General features: G+C 36.9%; 1 protein-coding gene across 2 annotated transcripts in view; it reads left to right on the top strand.

Annotated features, from left to right (window-relative positions):
• The window catches only part of LOC150100328 (sorting nexin-25-like), a 350,110-nt gene that overhangs the window by 196,938 nt on the left and 132,840 nt on the right, over positions 1–20,332 (top strand). For both annotated transcript variants that reach the window (XR_016549234.1, XM_090402426.1), the window contains exon 13: positions 9,283–9,473. Coding sequence is in view for 1 of the 2 variants with exons in the window: in XM_090402426.1 (XP_090258552.1) it covers positions 9,283–9,473 (191 nt within the window). In the remaining variant the exon portion in view is untranslated. The remainder of the gene's footprint in view (positions 1–9,282; positions 9,474–20,332) is intronic.

Below are 20,332 nucleotides of genomic sequence, written 5' to 3'. Positions count from 1 at the left end.
TACCTCTGGCAACTCTCTGGCATCTGGTGGAGTCAATGCCTTGGAGATCACAGGCTGTTATTTCTGCTAGAGGAGGTAGGAATTTAAGTTAAGGAGAATAATTTAAATGCAGATAAAAAAACAATCATAGTTTGGTAGTGTTATTCAAATTATAGAACAACTGCTTTGTTAGCATGTATCATATAGAAATGGTATAATACCTGGTTACTGAGGTGTGTGTGTGGATGGTATGGATCTTAAAAATATTGCAAATTTTTATTGTTAATACAGCAGTAGGATGAATGGAATATCCGTGCATGTGTAAAATAGTGTGAATTAGTAGTACCTTTGCCATGGTTGTTTACTGTGAGTCTTAACTTTAATACAAAATCATAGAGATGAGTGAGGTCCTTGCACAAAGGTCAACACCAAAAAAGATGATAACAAATTATAAAGAAGTTACTATTTCTGCAGTGGTCACTGAAGTCTTAGAAAGTTTAGAAACAGATAATAATAATATGAACCTTTACTGGAAATAACATGGCTTTGTGAAGAGGATATTTTGTCTTAGTAATCCACTTACATTTTTGAATAAAGTTACTTGAGTTGGATAAGGATAGTGACTACACAGTAATACTACCAGACTTCATGTAGGCTTTGATAGAATACTGTGCTATAAAATCATTACATAAATTATTGAGATTAATTGAGATAAATTATTAAGATCATTACATAAATTGCTGGCCTGGTTGGCCGAGTGGTTAGTGTATCTGCTCTCCAGCCAAAAGGCTGCGGGTTCAAATCCCGCCATGGGCGTGGATGTTTGTGATTGTCTGTGAAAATAATAGTGGTGGTGGTTGGGGGATAGATGGCATTGGTGTAGATGATGAAGGTAGTTGCGGTTGGTGCAGTGGTGGAGACAGAGAGTTGTAGAGTAGGTGCCCTCTCTTGATGAGTCTTTGGACTCCCTGGAGGTATTATGTAGTAGTAGTAATAATCATAATAAATTAGAATGCTTGGAAGTAGTTTGTTGGTATAGACAAGAGAGTGTCATGCCCAACAGATATCAAAAAATAAGGTATAGGGAATCTGATTCAAAGAGAATGAAGGTGATAAATGACTGCCATATGTCTCTATCCATGAGTTAGTATTGTGAATTTGTATTAATTATATTCTGCTTGACAAGGAAAATATGCTCTAAACAAAAGAATCAAGTAAATGCTAACTTCAGTTTAGCAGCAAACTATAAGAGATAGTTTGCTGCTAACTGAAGAGGATAAGATTGTTAGAAGATGGAAAGAAATCTACACTTTTCTACACTTAAAATCTCACTTTGATGAGATTTTAAGTGTAGAAAACAATGTAACTGACATTGTAAGAAGTTCAATACTGGAAAAGAACCTCTTATAAGCATAATTTAAATATTACATTTCAACCTGTATCTTAAAATGAAATAACAAACATAATAGAGAAAATGAAAAGTATAAAGGATTTGAGCAATGATAATATAGCAATAGAAATGCTTAAGACAACTAAAGAAACTACTGCTGATAAACTTCAAGTGATCTTTAACAATGCGCTAGAGACTGAATTGATGCCTAAATAGTGGAAAGAAGCAATGATAATTATAATCCTTAAGAAAAGATATCTCACTAGATTTGAGAATTGGAAGGGAATTAATCTGTCAATACCTGCAAAAATTTTGTAAAATATTGATGAATAGGATTAAAAATGAAGTAGAGAAGATATTAAGGCACATAGCAGGTTATAGAACTATATATATATGACATTTTTACTTTAAGGAACATCATTGAACATAGCATAGAACTTAGAAGCCCATTATACCTGAATTTTATAGATTTTGCTAAAGCATTCGACAGTATTGGTAGAGAAACTTTATTTAATTTTTAAAAGTTATGGAATTCCTGACAGATATATGAGAATAATCAAAGAAATATACAAGGAAAGTAAAAGTTGTGGTACTGCACTGCAAGCAACATCTTGAATAGCTTGGGATAAGATCTGGTATTAGACAAGGTTGTGTAATGTCTGGTTTATTGTTTAACATAGTCAGTGATTGGATTATGAGAAAAGATACAGGTGCAAGAAGAGGAATTAAATGGAATCCTATGTCACAGTTAAAATATCTAGATGATGTTGATGACATAGTTTTGATATCATCAAAATACAATGATATACAAAGAAAATCGGAAGACTTTTATAGAACAGCTGAAATGATTGGTCCTAAAATAAATATGACTAAATCAAAAGTTCTTAAACTAAACAGCAAATGCCACAAAGAAATCAAAATCAATCATCATGCTATAGAATAAGTTAAGAATTTTCCATGCTTGGGAGCAAATGTAAATACTCAAGTTGAAACTGATAGGGATATAATGCATACTAATAAAAGCTAATACTGCTTTCAGAATAAATAATATATGGAAATCATCCAAATATAATACTAAAATAAAGATCTTCAATAGGAATGTTAAGGCGATATTATTATATGAATCGGAGACATGGAAGCTGATGAAAAAACAGGAAGCTAAATTAAATAGTTTTCAAACAAAATGTCTGCATAAAACATTAAAAAATATATTTTGGGCCCCAATGTGTAACAAAGGATAATTTATATAAGCTGACTGAGCAAAAAAAAATAAAAAATCATTGATGAAAAATACATACTGAGAATGGACAGCAGAGAGATTCCTAGCCTTCACATGGATCTGAGAAGGAAAATGGAAAAGCAGAAGGCCTAAATTATGGCAGAGATTGATAGAAAAAGGAAAGAAGAATGGCTGGCTGGCAGAGCTGGAGAGAAGCTGAACTTGGTGGTTCCGGACAGAGGCATCTGGAAGAAATGGATCTTGGCTTTATGAGCTATGAGACACAAATAACATAAGTATATTCTGAATGATTTGAACGGATGATGGTTAGGAAGAAATGGCTCATGAGAGTATAAATTTGAGACTTCAGTAAATTATTATTGTGGACAGAGGAGAATGAGTGTCATTTTAATGTTATTGAAATGTGATGTTGCACTAGAGAATGGAGAGATTGTATGTAGGCTGTGTAACATATTGGTGGGATATGCTTAAGTAAATTGAGAAGGCTAAGGATATAAGTTTGACAGTGGATAGAGCTGAAGTTCAGGGAACACAGCATAGGTGGTAATGTAGAGTACAAAGGATAGCTGTTGTGTTGAAAAGAAAACTGAGAAGTGAATAAATTAATTATTGTTCCTCTACTAGCCTTGATTTGAGTGTATCTGGGACTATTCTGATAGTTTCAGTGTTCTGGAATAACTTAGGGATCTATATGCAACTTATAAACATATTATAACAATAACAGCGGCAGTTGCTGCTGCTGTTATTGTTATAAGTTGCATATAGATCCCCCTAAATGCATTTATTTAGGTATTCCACATTTTAGAAGCACAAAAAATGGAGTAAAATGAAACTTTCATATATAATATATTATTCCATGCTGTTATTTTATAAGATTTTAGCTTCAATATACTTTTTTCCTCCATTTGTATTCCCTATATCACTAAGAAGATTGTAATTATTATTTTTTTTTATTTGATAACTGAACTGTTGGTTATAAATTAAATTTATGTTACACTTTGAAATTAGTGCTTTAAATTTGTTCAAATAAATTGTTACTTTAATTTCAAAATATCTATCTATTCTATCTATCTTTCTATATATATATATATATATATATATATATATATATATATATATATATATATATATATATATATAAACAAGTTACAACGAAAAATTGAGGAAATTAAGTTTGCAGAATCTAGTGAAGTGGGGATTAGGGATATGATTAAGACATTTAAGGTGGTAAGGGGTTATTAACAGTTCAATGTGGAAAAATTGCTGGTCTTTGTAGTCCTCATGGAATTGGTTATTTCCACTTCTCTTATGCTGCCTCCATAATGCTCTTTTTCTCTGTATTACATGCTTAATCCCTTTATTCATCCATTTCACACCTACCTTATTTAACCTTCTCACCCTTGGAATACATTTAGACATTGCATCTACTAGATAGTTTTTGAAAATTCCCCAAGCTGCATTGATCTCTTTTCCAGCTAACTACTCATTCCATGCTACACCTGCAAGCATTGCTAAAGGGAGGTCATGTTTTAGTAATATACTTATTACAATAAGGTGACTGCTTCCATGGACAGAGGAGAAGGATACATAGTAATATACTTATGGAAGGATGACATTGATTGGAGAAAATGGTATAAAGACAGCTGTTGGAGAAGGTGTGGCTAAAATCTTATAAAATAACAGCATGGAATAATATATTGTATATGAAAGTTTCATTTTACTCCATTTTTTGTGCTTCTAAATTGTGGAATATTCAAATAAATGCATATATCCTAATTTAATGTATATTAATGATATCCAGGAAAAGGAAAGTTACTAGTGGTGTGCCTCAGAGGTCTGTTTTATGGCCCTTGCTGTTTAACTTGTATATTAATGATATTGGTGAAGATTTTCATGGAGATATTCAGTTGTTTGCAGATGATGCAAAGTTGGGACGAACCATGAAGAGTAGAGAAGATGTTGTGGCCTTACAAGAAGACTTGAATAAATTGAGTGATTGGGAATGGGAATGCGAGTTCAATGTTGCAAAATGTAAGGTTTTAAAATTTGGAAAACAAAAATGGGATGCAGAATTTATGTTTGGTGAGGATATATTGTCGGAGCTGGAGGAAATAAGAGATCTGGGGGTGATAGTGGATAAGGATCTGAAATTTAGGGGACACATAGCCAAAATTGTGACGACAACACAAAGGCTTCTGGTCTGGGAATGATGCGGAGGACACTGACTTGTAGAAGTAGGGAGATTCTTGTTCCATTGTATAAGGCTTTGATTAGGCCACACATGGACTATTGTGCCCAGATTTGGTCACCTGGTTTTCAGAAGAATGAAGAGATGTTGGAAAGGGTCCAGAGGTGACTGATTAAGGTTGTTTCTAACCTCTGGGATGTCGAGTATGAGGAAAGATTGAGAAGATGCAACTTGCATTGTCTGGTGAACACGAGGAAGAGTGGAGATATGATAGAGACCTACAAGTTAGTAAGGGGTTGTTATAGGATCAATGGTGGAGAGGTTCTACAGAAAATAGTTGGGAGATCAGGGGAGAACCAAAGGTCATCCCTAGGGGAGTGAGAAGCAGGTTTTTTTTCATGCAGAGTTGTGAATGATTGGAATGCCTTGCCTGAGAGTGTGGTGTCTGCAGAGAATTTGAGTGTGTTTAAAGCACTTTATGATGAGCTGTGTGTGTTTGATAAAAGGACCTCCTAGATGAGTCTTTAACTCCATGGGGTCTTGGGTAATAAAAAAATAATAATAAAGTTTTTAGTAGAATGAAGGAGGCAGGGGGGAGAACAAGAACAGGATGATTAGTCTTTTGCCATGGTATGACAGTGAAATGTTTAAAAGGAGTTTAAAATTGCAAATGACTTTATGCATTGGTTATGTATGACGAGTGGTGTGGAATTTGTGGACATGTGGAGTGAGTTCAATAGGCGAAAGGATCTATATAAAATGGATGGCTTGCATTTGAATGGATATGGTGTAAGGAGACTTGAAAAAGTGTTGCTGAATTTAGTGGATGTGCAAAATCAGGGAAACTAGATTTATTAAGGGAGGGGAGTAGATATATAGACCTTAGGGAGGCAGTTGAATGTATGAATGAGTATAACATGCCTGAGCAAATAATGACAACGAATCAGAATGGGATAGTTAATATAAGGCATCAAGGTAGGGATGGGGCTAATGGGGGGTGTCTTAAATTCATGCACACTAATGCTAGGAGTATTAGGAACAAGAAGGAAGAGTTTTTGGCCATGGTTGGCACTTCCTGACCACAGGTTATTGGCATTAGTGAATCATGGCTAATTGTAGATGATATAACTAGTGGAATTGAATGTGATGGGTATAGTGTGTTCAGGAATGACAGGGAGAATAAAATGGGGGAGGAGTATTGTTGATGATAGCTGATGAGCTGCAGCCAAGGAGAATAGAAATTGAATTGCAGGATAGAGAAAAGAGCACATTTGAGGCCATTTGGTGTGAGATTGTGGCTAGCAGAACAAAATATACAATTGGGTGCTGCTATAGACCAGGTAATGGAAAAAGATGGTGGAGACAGTATGCACAAGCAAATAGAAGAAATGAGTGGAAGGAGGGTAATTATTATGGGAGATTTCAACTATGGTCATATTGATTGGAGTGAGGAGAGGACACATGGGAGGAAGGAATTGGATTTTATGCGGTTATTAAGGGATAACTATCTGCGACAGAGCATGTAATGGAAAATACTAGGGGTCAGAGAGTGCTTGAACTAGTAATTACATCTGAGGAATTGGCTGTAACAAATATGACCGCATTGCCACCAATTGGTGAGAGTGATCATAGGGTCTTGACTTGGGAGGTGGCTAAAGGTGTGGAATTTACAATTAAGAGAGGGTACATGTGGAATTATTGGGCTGGATAGTATGACAAGCTTAGGAGTTTGATTGGTTCAGTGCCATGGCATGTACAACTGCAATGACTAGAAGTTGATAGTGTTGGGAGGCAGTTAAGAAGTGTTTGCATGAAGTAATGGCTGACTGTGTACCTAGAGTCTGAATAATAAATCAAGTAGGGGTTAAATGGATGAATAATACCATTAAGCTTGAGCTGCAAAAAAAGAAACAACTATGGAGGGAATTTAAGGAGAAAGGTGACTGGCAGGCACATGAACAGTATAAAGCGCAGGCCAGAAGGGTAACGAGGGTGGTAAGAAAAGCAAAAAAGGATTACGAAAGAACATTGGCCATGCAAGCTAAAGAGAATCCTAAAATAGTTATTTTGATATGTTGCAAGTAAAAGGAAAAATGTATATGGCAGAATGATTTTAAAGAATGCCGATGGTAGGGAGGTAACTGAATCAGCTGATATAGTTGAGTTACTGAGTGAGCACTTTGCAAGAATATATCATCCAGGTGGTGACATTGCAGAAATGAATGAACCAGTAGATTATACAGGAATTGTGGTGAATGAAGTGGAGATGAGTAGTCTATTGCATAACTTCAATGTCAATACATCTGTGGAATTGGATGGTATACCAGCTCGTGTCGTACAGGAAGCGGCTAAAGAATTGTCAGTACCCTTGACCAGTTTGTTTAATTTGAGTCTCAGGCCTGGGTTAGTCCCAAGGGGGTGGAAAGAAGGGAAAATAGTTCCACTGCATAAAGGTGGTTCCAAGACTGCTGTTGTAAATTACCGACCGATTAGCATTTCAGGAACCGTTGTCAGGGTCTTAGAGAAATTAGTCAAGAAAAGAATACAGGATTGGATAGATGAAAATGGGATATTGTATGGAGGACAACATGGTTTTGTGAAGGGTAGATCATGCCTCAGTAACTTGCTCACGTTTTATAACACAGTGACGGCTGAACTGGATAAGGGTAAAGGGTTTACAGTGATTCTACTGGACCTTGCCAAGGCCTTTGACAGGATACCACATGGAACCCTAATCAGTACACTGGAGCAGATGGGGATGGATATAGGGTTGGTGAGATGGATAGGAGGGTGGTTGATGGAGAGATACCAGAGAGTGGTTTATTCAGGAGTTGAGTCCAAAAGACGGCTTGTGACTAGTGGAGTGCCGCAGGGCTCTGTTCTTGGACCACTACTTTTCAATTTGTTCATCAATGATATAGGAAAGGATCTGAGAGGAAGTGTTCACTTGTTTGCTGATGATGCAAAGTTTGGTAGAGCAATTGTGAGTGCACAGGATGTCAAAATTTTACAGGATGATTTGGATAGTTTGGAGGACTGGGCTAGGAAAAATGGATGTCAATTTAATTTGGCAAAGTGTAAGGTTATGCATTTTGGGGTGAAAAGAATGGCAGCAGTATATCACATTGGTGAAACTGTATTCCAGGAGATTGATGAGGCCAGGGATTTGGGAGTGTTGGTGGATAGGGAATTGAAGTTTAGGGGGCACATTGCAAAAGTGGCTAAATCAGCTCATCAAATCACTTGGCTTCTGAAAAATACTTTAACATGCAGAGACAAACAAGTTATTGTTCCTCTGTATCGAGCCTTGATAAGACCCCATCTGGACTACTACTGTGCCCAGTTTTGGGCGCCAGGGTTTCTTCGTGATGGGGAGGAAGTAGAGAGGATCCAGAGACGAGTGACTAAGATGATAGCAGGTCTGTGGAATGAACCTTATGAGAATAGGTTGAAGATTTGTGGGTTGCAAAAATTGGTCGATAGGCAGAAAAGGGGTGATATGATTGAGACATTAAAATTACTGAAGGGTTACTATAAGATTGATCCAGAAGATATTTTTGAAAATAGGACTGGTGGTGGGAGGACTAGGGGCCATGCATGGAAGCTGGGCAAGAATGTGGTTAACAATGGTATTAGAGCTAGGTTTTTTACTTGGAGAGTGGTGAATGAGTGGAATCAGCTGCCAGAGTCTGTGGCGGGTGCTACGACTGTGAATGAGTTCAAGGCAAGGTATGATAGATTCTGTGTGAATATCGAATAGTTGTTCTTGACATGATGTTAGGGCCTCCCTTGATGAGTCTGTTGACTCCTTGGAGTTGCCCGAATAATAATAATAATATATCCATTCATTGAATGATTTCAGTATCTCATGCATTCTTATATGTTTCTCTGTAGACACTACTATTGTACTGCCATTTGATTTATTGTGGCATATCTGTTAGGATTTATGACTTGTGTATTCCCTCAATTGGCCTTTCACATCAAGCTGTTTCAATGTTCCTTCTAGCCTTTGTACACTCTAGTGTCTACAGAGACACTAAAAACACCTCAACAGGTGATTTCTAAGTTTTCATTTCTTGCACTGACCATTCTGATACCAGCTAACTGACTTTGCTCATAATTGCTTGGTTTAAGTGATTGGTCACTTATGGCATTGAATTATGTATGCATGTCTACATACATCATCCCTCAGTATCTTTCTGCTTAGGGATGGTGTATGTGTGAATGCATTACATGGCCTAAAATAGTGACACTATTTCTAATAAAGTGGTGGATACCATAGTTGTTAAAAGAATGCTTAATAAATTTGTGACTCATAGCATTGTATACATTCAGATAATTCATTCTATATAACCTCATTTTGAAATGTCAACTTTTAAAGATGTGTATGTCTGCTTATGTATCAGTATGTGGTTGATGTTATCTTAAGTTATTTAGATATTTGCTGGTAGGCTATATAACCATTAAATAAATTACCTTATTTAGATATCCCTGAAGAGCCAGAAAGTCCAGTAATTGATGATCCTGCTTCAAAAATAATGAAAGAGAAGTTTCATGTGTCATTATTTGATCATTCTAGTCATGCTAGAAATCAATTACATCAACTGGAAAGTAGGTTAGCTGATAAAACACAAGCTTTACAAGCACTGAGAGGAAATAATAAATCTGATTTAAAGGTATAGAAAAATTGATATTCTAATGACTTTTCTTCATATATAATTTTATTACAAAATTAGAAGCATCCATTAATTAAACATATCAAGTATATCAGTTATCAAAGTAATCAACCATTGAAAAAGCTTAACACATTACACATATACACATCTTATATGTCAATAAAATTTCTTTCATACCAAAAATATTTGTATGGCTTTTTAATAACTGCTAATAATAAGCTGATGGATTAATAGGACCAAGGAGATGGATACACAATAGTATACTTAGATTTTGCAAAGACTTTTGATAGATTACTGCATGATAAGTTAATAGTCAAACTAATGAATGGGGTTGGATATTAAACTAGTGCACTGGATTGGAGACTGGCTATCTGATAAGTATCAGCAAGTTGTGTATGGGGAGGCAATAATCCTGAAGAGGAAAGTCACTAGTGGTGTGCCTCAAGGGTCTGTTTTAGGACCATTGCTGTTTAACCAATAATAATATTGGGGAAGATGTGGATGGGAATAGTCAGTTGTTTGCAGATGTTCTGGGCTTACAAGAAGACTTGAATAGATTGAGTAAATGGGTACATGAGTGGGGATGCCAGTTCAATGTTGCAAAATGTAATGTTTTAAAATTTGGGAAGCAAAGATGGGATGTAGAATTTACACTTGGTTGGGATATATTGTTAGAGTTGGAGGAAATAAGAGATCTTGGGATGATGGTGGATAAGGTTCTAAAATTTAGAAGACACATTGCCTAAACTGTAAGGACAAACACAACAAATTCTTGTAATGATGGTACACTAACTTGTAAGGAGATTCTGGTTCCATTGTATAAGGCCTTGATTAGGCCACATATGGAGTACTGTGCACAGATTTGGTCACCTAGTTTTCAAAAAGATGAAAAAATATTGGAAAGGGTCCAGAGGTGATTGACTAAGGTAGTTTCTGATCTCTGGAATGTGATATGAAGAAAGGTTGGAAAGATTTTTGCATGGAGAGTTAATGATTGGAATCCAGAGTGTGGTGTCTGCAGAGAATTTTGAATGAATTTAAGGTAAGATATGAGCTGCCTGTATGAAAATGGACCTCCTAGATGGATCCTTTACTCCATTGGGTCTTAGGATAACAATAATAATTACTTCTTCCTTTCCTCTTTCCTCTCACATTCCTTCTTCGTGAACACTATTCTAGTTAAGGTTTCTTTTTCCTAGATTTATTTGGTGTAGCAAGTGGGGGATTTGAACTCAGGTTCTTTGCATCATAGGAGGGAATTAGATTCAAAAAATCAGGGGATAATATGATGATATATGAAGAAAGTTTTCAGCTGGGATGCAGAGGGCTCTATGTATCCTACAGAATATTCAAATTAAGCATGAAAAAGAAACTGTGACAAACATTTAGACTGCAAAACTGAAGCATATGTATACTTGCATTACAAGGAATGCATGCATGACTATCACTTTGACTTGCTTCTGTCAATGCAGATTTATGATTGACTTATTAATGACTTGCTGTAATAGCTACATTTCTATATTTTTGGCAACTAAGTTATACCTTTCTCTTTCAACTTGTTTCACAGCAATACAGAACTTAGTGGCTACTCCCAGCCAACTGTTCCTGTAATTTGATAGCCTGATTACAGGGATTGTTATTGGAGAAAATCAAGAAACATCATCATCCCAAAACATTTGTCACACTAGCCAAGTTATTAAAGCAAGACTACCCCTTCCCCAACAAACCCATGCTGTCTCTCTTGAAAGATTTCTATTCTCTTCGATCCAGATTTGTATTGTCTTACTAACCAGATTTTCTAACACCTCCACATTCCTCATCTAGTATACACACTGCCTAATAGTTTGATACCACTGATGTGGATTCTCTCTTGTGAAATGCCACTGTTTTTCCCTCTTTCCACTCTTTTGGGACTGTTCCTTTGCTGCACTCTCATAGAACAACCTCCAAGTCAAGTGCACTGCCAGCTCCTTTGTATATTCCCTTAATATGCAAGGTCCCATCTAGTCCTATGGCCTTATTAATGCCAAACTTGCTTAAAATTCTATACACTTCACATTCCTGAACTGTCAATTTTCTTTCCCTTTTCCTGTTTTTATTTTAACCCCCCCCCCTCTCAATTATGAAATACACTGACAGAATACTTTTTTAACATTTCCATTACATCATCCTTGGATATTATCCATGTAGCATTGCTAATAACTAAAGTCAATTGCCCATATTGATTCCCTTCTTCTACCCGTTACTTAATTGGAGAATTATTCAGGATTTTGCTTTGCTTTCTCAGCCAGTCTCCTTTCATATGCCAATTTCTCCTTTCTCACTATACTTGTCACATAATTCATCATTAGCTGGCCTGGTTGACTGAGTGATTAGCTTCAGAGAAAAGGCTGCAGGTTCGAATCCTGCCATGAGCATGGATGTTTGTGATTGTCTGTGGAAATACTAGTGGTGGTGGTGTGTAGTAGATGCCATTGGTGTAGTTGTGATTAGTTGTAATTGGTGGATTGAGTGGTGGAGACAGAGAGTTGTAAAGTAGATGTCCTCCCTCGATGAGTCTTTGAACTCCCTGGGGGGTGTCAGGTAATAATAATAATAATTTTTATTTCTATTTTATCTATCCTCCTAGCCTTAGGAGTACAATCCAGCATTTTCCTAAGTACTTGAACAACTTCATAATAAGTCACTAGTATTTTTCTTTGGTTTATCACAATTTCCCATTCTGTTTCACCTATACCTTTTGTTGAAGCTTGCACCTGCCTAGCTACTTACCACATCAAAATCATATGATCACTTTCCCCAGTTAGTCACGTCATGGTTACATCATCTGTTGCTACTGTATGAGATTATATTATTAAATTCAATGCTGTGTCCCATGTGTTGCTTCAACTACATGTTGCTTAAGGTAGCTATCGCTAAGCATCTTAAGAAATTCAGACTTCTGTATTTAAGTTTAATGAATTAAGATTGAAATACATGTTTAATGGTTCCAGTATTTCATTTATGTCACAGAAACAGCATAGGAGATACAGTATGCAAATTGTAATGATGTATACAAACAACACAAAATGTAAGTGAACAATATTAGAATGTAAGCCTAAAGTCCTGCAAGAACCAACTCTCAGTAGGCTTCATATCTACTTCATGTGCCTTTCCACATTTCTGTTATTAGAAATTCAAATACTGAAGTTTACTCAGATTATATTCCTCCTGGATATTTTTTACTACCTTCTGTCATTACCTCTTTCTTTTAATAAATTTTTCAAGATATGACTGTGAAGTTTTCAGAGATGGTCTCAGTTGGGAGGATGAATGGCAAACTAGTGGCTAACTTGCAGAGAGAGAGAGAGATGAGCTGAAATGAAAGTGGAATGTCTAGGAAATGAGATGAGAAGTGTGGAAGATGCGATTAGGTGAATGGAAGGGATGAATGCAAGGCAAATCAGAGTAGGAGTGAGAGAGAGTTATAGGAATGATAGAAGAGGAGAGAATAGGAACAGTAGAAGAGAATGAAAGAGAGTTATGAGAATGGTAGAAGAGGAGAGAATAGGAATAGTAGAAGAGATGGAATGATAGAAGAGGAGAGAACAGGAACAGCAGAAGAGGGAATGAGAAATAGTTACGTGAATGATAGAATAGGATCAGTGGAAGAGAGGGAATGAGAGAGTTATGGGAGTAATAGAAGAGGAGAGAATTGAAACAGTAGGAGAGAGTGAATGAGAAGAATGCGAGGGAGCACTGGAACCAGAGATAGAGTGATGTCAGGAAAGCAGGTAAGTAGTGGAACACAGAGAGAAAGCATTAGAGGAGAGAGAGAGAGTGAGCGATGCAGGTGAGCAATCGAGGAAAAGGGTGGTAAGAGGTGTAATGTATGGGGGGGGGAATAGAAGAGGAGAGAATAGGAACAGTAGAAGAGAATGAAAGAGAGTTATGAGAATGGTAGAAGAGGAGAGAATAAGAATAGTAGAAGAGATGGAATGATAGAAGAGGAGAGAACAGGAACAGCAGAAGAGGGAATGAGAGAGAGTTACGTGAATGATAGAATAGGAGAGAATAGGATCAGTGGAAGAGAGGGAATGAGAGAGAGTTATGGGAGTAATAGAAGAGGAGAGAATTGAAACAGTAGGAGAGAGTGAATGAGAAGAATGCGAGGGAGCACTGGAACCAGAGATAGAGTGATGTCAGGAAAGCAGGTAAGTAGTGGAACACAGAGAGAAAGCATTAGAGGAGAGAGAGAGAGTGAGCGATGCAGGTGAGCAATCGAGGAAAAGGGTGGTAAGAGGTGTAATGTATGGGGGGGGGAATCGATGATCCGTGATGTGCAAGATAGGATGTATTTGCCTGGAGGAACGATAGAAAGTGTGGCTATGACAATTAAGAGGGGTGAAAGTGGATGAGATGATTGTGATGGTAGGAACGAATGACTTGAGAGGCAATGTAAATTGGGCGGTGAGAGATATGAGATTCTTGTTTCAGGTGGTACAAAAGAAAATGCAGAGAGGAAAGATAATGTGCATTGCCTAGGTATGATAGTGATGAGCTGAGAAGAAGAGCAGTAATATTGAATAACATAATAGCTAGAATGTCCAGAAGAGAGGATTGGGATATGTGTATGCTTGGAGGGCATTTGAGGACAGAAAGGAATTGTATGTGAGAGACCGCTTGTATTTGAATGAGGAAGAACATAGGCATCTGGAGAGAGATTGCTGTTCTGAACGAGTTGGTGTGTCAATGCAGGGTGGATGGTAGCAGAGGTGGTCTCTTGTGGGAATGGGTACTTGGGAGAAAGGGGACGACATCAGGTAATGCTGAGCACAGTGGAGTCTAGAGGAGATAATGTTAGGTATAGAAACAGTAGCATTTTTATGCTTTATACTAATGCCAGGAGTATCTGGAATAAAGGAGAAGAATTCGTGGTGCTGATAGCATCAGCCTGGCCAAAAATTATTGGGATCGCTGAGATGTGGTTGACAGAAGAGGATATAATAACAGAAATAGAAGTAGCAGGGTACAGCATTTTTTGGCAGGATAGGAAGGTAAAGCGTGCTGGTGGAGTACTGCTTATGATAAGTGATGACCTATCCTCTAAGAGGCTTTGGAAGGCAGTGACACTAATGATTTTGAAAGTATATGGTGTGAGGTAGAGGTGGTCAAGACAGGATATTTAGTGGGGTGGGGATCAGGAGGCGTTTTTCTGCCAACCTGGCAGAGAACACTTGTTTTGCTAATCTTTCCTCTCCCATTCTGCTTAAGTGACCATACCACCTGAGATTAGCTCTGCTAATGCATTCCTGGATGCTGACAATATCAAGTTCTTTCCTAATATCCTCATTTTTAACATGATATTGCCATTGATGCCCCTAATCTTTCTCAGGACTCTCATATCTGCGGTCTCTAGTCTTTGGTCAAGTGTTTTACTTCTGACTCAGCTCTCAGATCCATAAGTTCAAACTGGTTTAAACACTGTCTTGTATACAGATAATTTAGTGTTTTGGCTAATTTCTCTCTTATTCCATATAAATTTATTCAGTTGACTTCCTACCATACCAGCTTTGTTGATTCTGTTGTCTATTTCCATATTTAATTTACCATCTTCACTAAAAATCGTGCCTAAGTAGCTGAAATGTTTTACTTGTTCTATAAGTTCTCCATTCACAATGCAGTTGATATTTTCAATGTTTCTGCCTATTTTCATTGTCTTTCTCTTTTTAATGCTGACCTTCATACCATATCTATTGCGACAGTTATTCAATTTAGTCAGGAAATCTTGCAGACTTAGCGGCTTTATTTAGAAGTATAACATCATCTGCATAAAGCAAAGAGCATACATTAACATCTCCAATTTTGATATCAGTTTTAATATCACTTTCCTTCATAATATGATCCATATAGATAATGAATAACAGAGGGGATAATGTACATCTTTGTCTTACACCAGATTTAACATTAAACCATCTTCCTGTACTTCCTTCAATTCTAATTGCTGACTTACAACTCAAATAAAGACAAAGTATTGCTTGATATGATGCTCCATTAACACCATATAACTGCAGCGTTTGGAATAACTTCTCTCTTGGCACCTTGTCATATGCCTTTTCCAAATCTACAAAACTTAAATACAGATCTTTGTTATATTGCCATGATTTCTCAACTATCTGTCATAAAGTGAAAATCTGATCCTGACAGCCTCTATTTGGCCTGAATCCAGCATTCTTCACCAAGCTTCTCTTCCACAATCCTTCTCAACTGTTTCTCAAGTATACTTGCATATATCTTACCAGGAACATTCAATAATGAAATGCCTCTGTAAGTCTCACATTCGGTTTTATTTCCTTTTTTATATATGGGTAATATGAGAGACCTCTACTCCAATCATCGGAATTCATCCCCCTGTCAGGCCTTCTGAACTATGCAGTGCAGCCACTGTACGACTTTTATACCTCCATACTTGAGCATTTCTGGTCGAATATCATCTACTCCTATTCCCTTTCCACATTTCACTATCAACAATAACATAATCAATGAGACGTTTCTTATTCCTTGCCTCTTCTCTCCATGTGAATTTGTGCACATTTTTATCTTGGAACATTGTGTTAGTAATTACCATTCAATGTCCTGAGCAGAAATCCAACAGGTATTTGCCATTATTATTAGCTTTGCTCTTTTCTCCAAATTTTCCCAAAATATTTTTGTATATCTGACAATCATTTCCTGCTCTGCTATTTAGATCCCCAACAAGGACCAACTTTTCCTGTTTCATTGTGTCAGTTGCTTTTTCTAAAGCATCAAAAAATTCCTCTACTTCTACCTTAGTAGAACCTTCTGTGGGACCATAGGCACAAATAAGTCTCATTGTCCAGTTCCCATATTCTTATATTTGCCCACATCACTCTATTTGAGAATGCCTGCCATTCAAGAAGATTAGTCTCGTATTTAGTGTTGAATATTATGGCTACTCTTCCTTTTCCTTGATTGTCATTGCCTGAATATAACATTTTGTATTTATTGCTCAGAAAGATGTCACCAGTTTTTGCCTTTTTTTTTTTGTTTCAGCCACTCTTATTATGTTGATCTTGTACTTATCCAATTCCTCAGCTAGCTCCATTTCTTTGCCATTCAGGCTTCTTATGTTGATAGTACCGATCTTGAACTCTGGTGATGTTGAATTGGGGTAAGTTTTAGGATTTGTTCCAGTATCTGACTTTTTGTTGTTTGTCCTGGTTCCCTGCTGAAAACAACGGGGGGGTATTGTTTAACCGGGTGACACCCCAGCCTGCATTAAATTCTGTCATGTTGTACCATCATTTGAAATTTTGGTTTAAGCCAATAAGAATACAATTTCGTCGGCTAAATCCCAAATTGCTAGCCCATCGTCATCCATTCAGTATCCAGGTAGATACCTAACAGGGTGCACCACGAGAAGGTGAGGATTGGACATTAGGTCAATAGCCCTGGTCGGTTCTCTGCATTCCTTTGAAGGCTGTGTGGAGGTCTCCTCTCAGTTATATAGCTTTGACCCTTAAGCACTGCTTCTTTAAATTTAGGAATTAGAAATAGTCAGATGGAGCCGGGTCTGGTGAATAGGGTGGATAAGGCAGACATTGAAAGCCCAAGTTGTGTATTGTCTGTTGGGTTTCATGAGCAGTGTGAGCAGGTACATTGTTCTGCAAAAGTGGCATGCCTTTGCTCGGTTTCCTGCACCATTTTTTCCACAGTTACCTCCAGAGATGTGGTAGAAAGTATCCATGAGGAATGCAGTCGTGGGTGTATATTTCAGTATTGTAGGTAGTAAAAATCTAGGAAATGTAAAAGGATAGAAGTAGAAAATATTTGACTATCAATGGAAGAGCCATTTAATAAAGTGCCAAGAGAAAAACTGCTTAAAAAATTGTATATATACACACATGTTTCTTGAAAATATGCTTTGGAAATAGCAAGGGTGGTCAGATGATTCTCCAAATCTTTCCATGACTAAAGTTAGTAACTGCTGTACAATGAGAAATGCAGAATCCACATTGCTGATTGCTAATTGATGGGTATATAGATAGTGAAGAAGCTGGTTTTTGGTGACATTCTCCATTTTTTTCTCTCAAGGAAAATGAAACTCAATATAAGAACTAGAGGAATTTTCCAGTTGAGAGTGTTTCAGATAATATTTATCTAAACATGCTTGAGAGAGGAGGCAAAGTAAAACTGTGAAAGGAAAATTTCTAAGGCTAAACCAATTAGGGATTGTCAAGATGAGATTTTGTTATTTAAGAAAAATATTTCAGAGATCATGAATAGAACATGGATCTGTATCCAAGTTTTATAGATCTGGAAGAGGTATATGATAAAGTGCCAAGAGAAAAGCTGTTTAAAACACTATAATTTTATTTTTTTATTAACCTCAGGCCTGAGAGATTACAAACATGTAACATATCACTGCTGTGTTATGTTACATGTTTTGTTACAGTTATGTTACAGTGAGGATATCTCTATACCTGTAGCAATACCTAATGTGAGAATTGAAGCTAAAGAATCAGAGGTATTAAATATATTGCAAAATTTAAATGCAAACACTGCTGTAGGCTTAGATGGAATATCAGCTCGGGTGTTGCGTGAATGTGCAAATGAATTGTCAACCCCCCCCCCCTCTTACTTGGATATTTAATTTAAGTTTGAACTCTGGTATGGTCCCTAGGTAGTGGAAGTTAGGCAAAGTGGTTCCTTTGCATAAGGGTGGTTCTAAAACTGCGGTAGTTAATTACAGACCAATCACCATCTTAGGAGTAGTGGTAAAAGTATTTGAAAAGTTGGTTAAAGACAAAATTCAAGAATGGGTGGATAAGGATATGATACTCTATAGAGGCCAACATGGTTTTGTTAAAGGTAGATCCTGCCTTAGCAATCTATTAACTATTCATAATAGAATAACATCTGAGTTGGACAAAGGAGCAGGCTACACAGTAGTACTTCTGGATTTTGCTAAGGCTTTTGACAGAATACCCCATAGAACACTGTTCTATGGGGTATCCTGTCAAATTGGAGCAGATGGGAATGGATATTAAATTGGTGATATGGATAGGAGAATGGCTCAGGGAGAGATACCATAAGGTGGTGGATCCGAGTCCAGAATGAGGCAGGTGACCAGTGGTGTGCCTCAGGGCTCTGTGCTTGGGCCAATGTTGTTTAATTTGTATATAAATGATATAGGAAATGGCTTAAAGGGAGATATTCAGTTGTTTGCTGATGATGCAAATTTGTGTAGCACAATAAAAAATCAAGCTGATGTTGAAAGTTTGCAGGATGATTTAAATAAGCTGGTAAAATGGGCAAAAGATAATGGATGTCAGTTCAATGTGGAAAAGTGTAAAGTCCTGCATTTTGGGATTAAAAGATTACCAGCTGTGTACTAAATTGATGGAAAGGTACTCCAAGAGATTGATGAGGCTAGGGACTTAGGGATGTTGGTAGATAAGGAGATGAAGTTTAGAGGACACGTTGCTAAGGCGTCCAAGATTGTACATAGGATTACTTGGTTGTTGAGGAACACACTGACATCCAGAGATAAAGAGGTTATTATTCCCGTTTATAAAGCATTGTTACTTCCACATTTGGATTACTATGCTCAGGTCTGGTCACCTAGATTCCTTGGAGATGAGGAGGCTGTGGAGAGGGTTCAGAGAAGAGTGACCAAGTTGGTGAGTGATATAAAAAATGCCCCCTACATTGATAGATTGAGAGCTTGTGGATTGCAGAGATTGGTTGATAGGCGAAGAAGAGGGGATATGATAGAAACATTTAAATTACTGAAAGGTTTTTATAGGATTGATGCAGGGGAAATGTTTCAGCTGTGTGATAGTGATGGAAGAACAAGAGGTCATCTCTGGAAATTAAAGAAGAGTGTGGTTAACAAAAGGTGTCAGAACAAGGTTTTTTGCCTGGAGGGTGGTGAACGAGTGGAATTCATTGCCTGACTTAGTTGTGAGCTCTTCGTCTGTAAATGAATTCAAAAAGAGATATGACAGATATTGTTTCGCTAGTTTGGGTCTCCCGCAATGAGTCTACTGACTCCATGGAGATACCCGTAATAATAATAATAAATAAATGCCTTCCTCCAAACTTATAAGACAACAAAATGCAAATAATCAACTTATCTATATCTAATCAAATTTCAAACCCTACCATATCAGTTTTATCTTCTGTTCTACCATTTTTTTTAGCAAAACAGCTTTTCTCCTTCAGTTTTTAAGGATTTGCAGCTCTTTCACAAATAACTGATTTGAATCAAAATTCTATTAATGAAATAAAGAGCCAAAAGGCTTCACTTCGGTGATGTAAAAATTATTTAAATTAAGGGGATATTTAATTCCACAATATTTCAAAGCCGAATAAGAAACTCTAAGAAATAATGTGGGATTAAATATCCCCTTAATTTAAATAATTTTTACATTGCCGAAGTGAAGCCTTTTGGCTCTTTATTTCATTAATGTATTTGTGCACCTCTTTAACAACTCACACTGTAAAGTATTAAAGCTGTTATCACTACAATCTTGGTATTTATTGGTCTACCTACTCACTGATGAGACCTCAATAAAGGTTGAAACCGGTCTGGGTAGTGACCTTTCTCCCTTAATGTATAACAACATACATCTCCTAGAGGATGAGTTTTACATTAGGGTTAATACTAAGAATAGTGATCCTAGCTTTATCCACCTTTACTACGAGTTGCCTGGTATTGTACTACCCAGGTGTTTGCTTATGCTTGGACCTCACCGAACTTTTATAGCTTGCTATATTCGTCATGAAACTCTTTGATTTATATCTTAGAGTTTCTTATTAGGCTTTGAAATAATGTGGGATTAAATATCCCCTTA

Source organism: Typopeltis vanoorti, chromosome 13 (assembly GCF_054136105.1).
Source record: "Typopeltis vanoorti isolate ZY-2024b chromosome 13, IOZ_Tvanoo_1.0, whole genome shotgun sequence".
NCBI classification, from domain to species: domain Eukaryota; kingdom Metazoa; phylum Arthropoda; class Arachnida; order Uropygi; family Thelyphonidae; genus Typopeltis; species Typopeltis vanoorti.
Note: the sequence above shows the minus strand (reverse complement) of the source record. Positions and strands in the feature narration are given on the sequence as shown.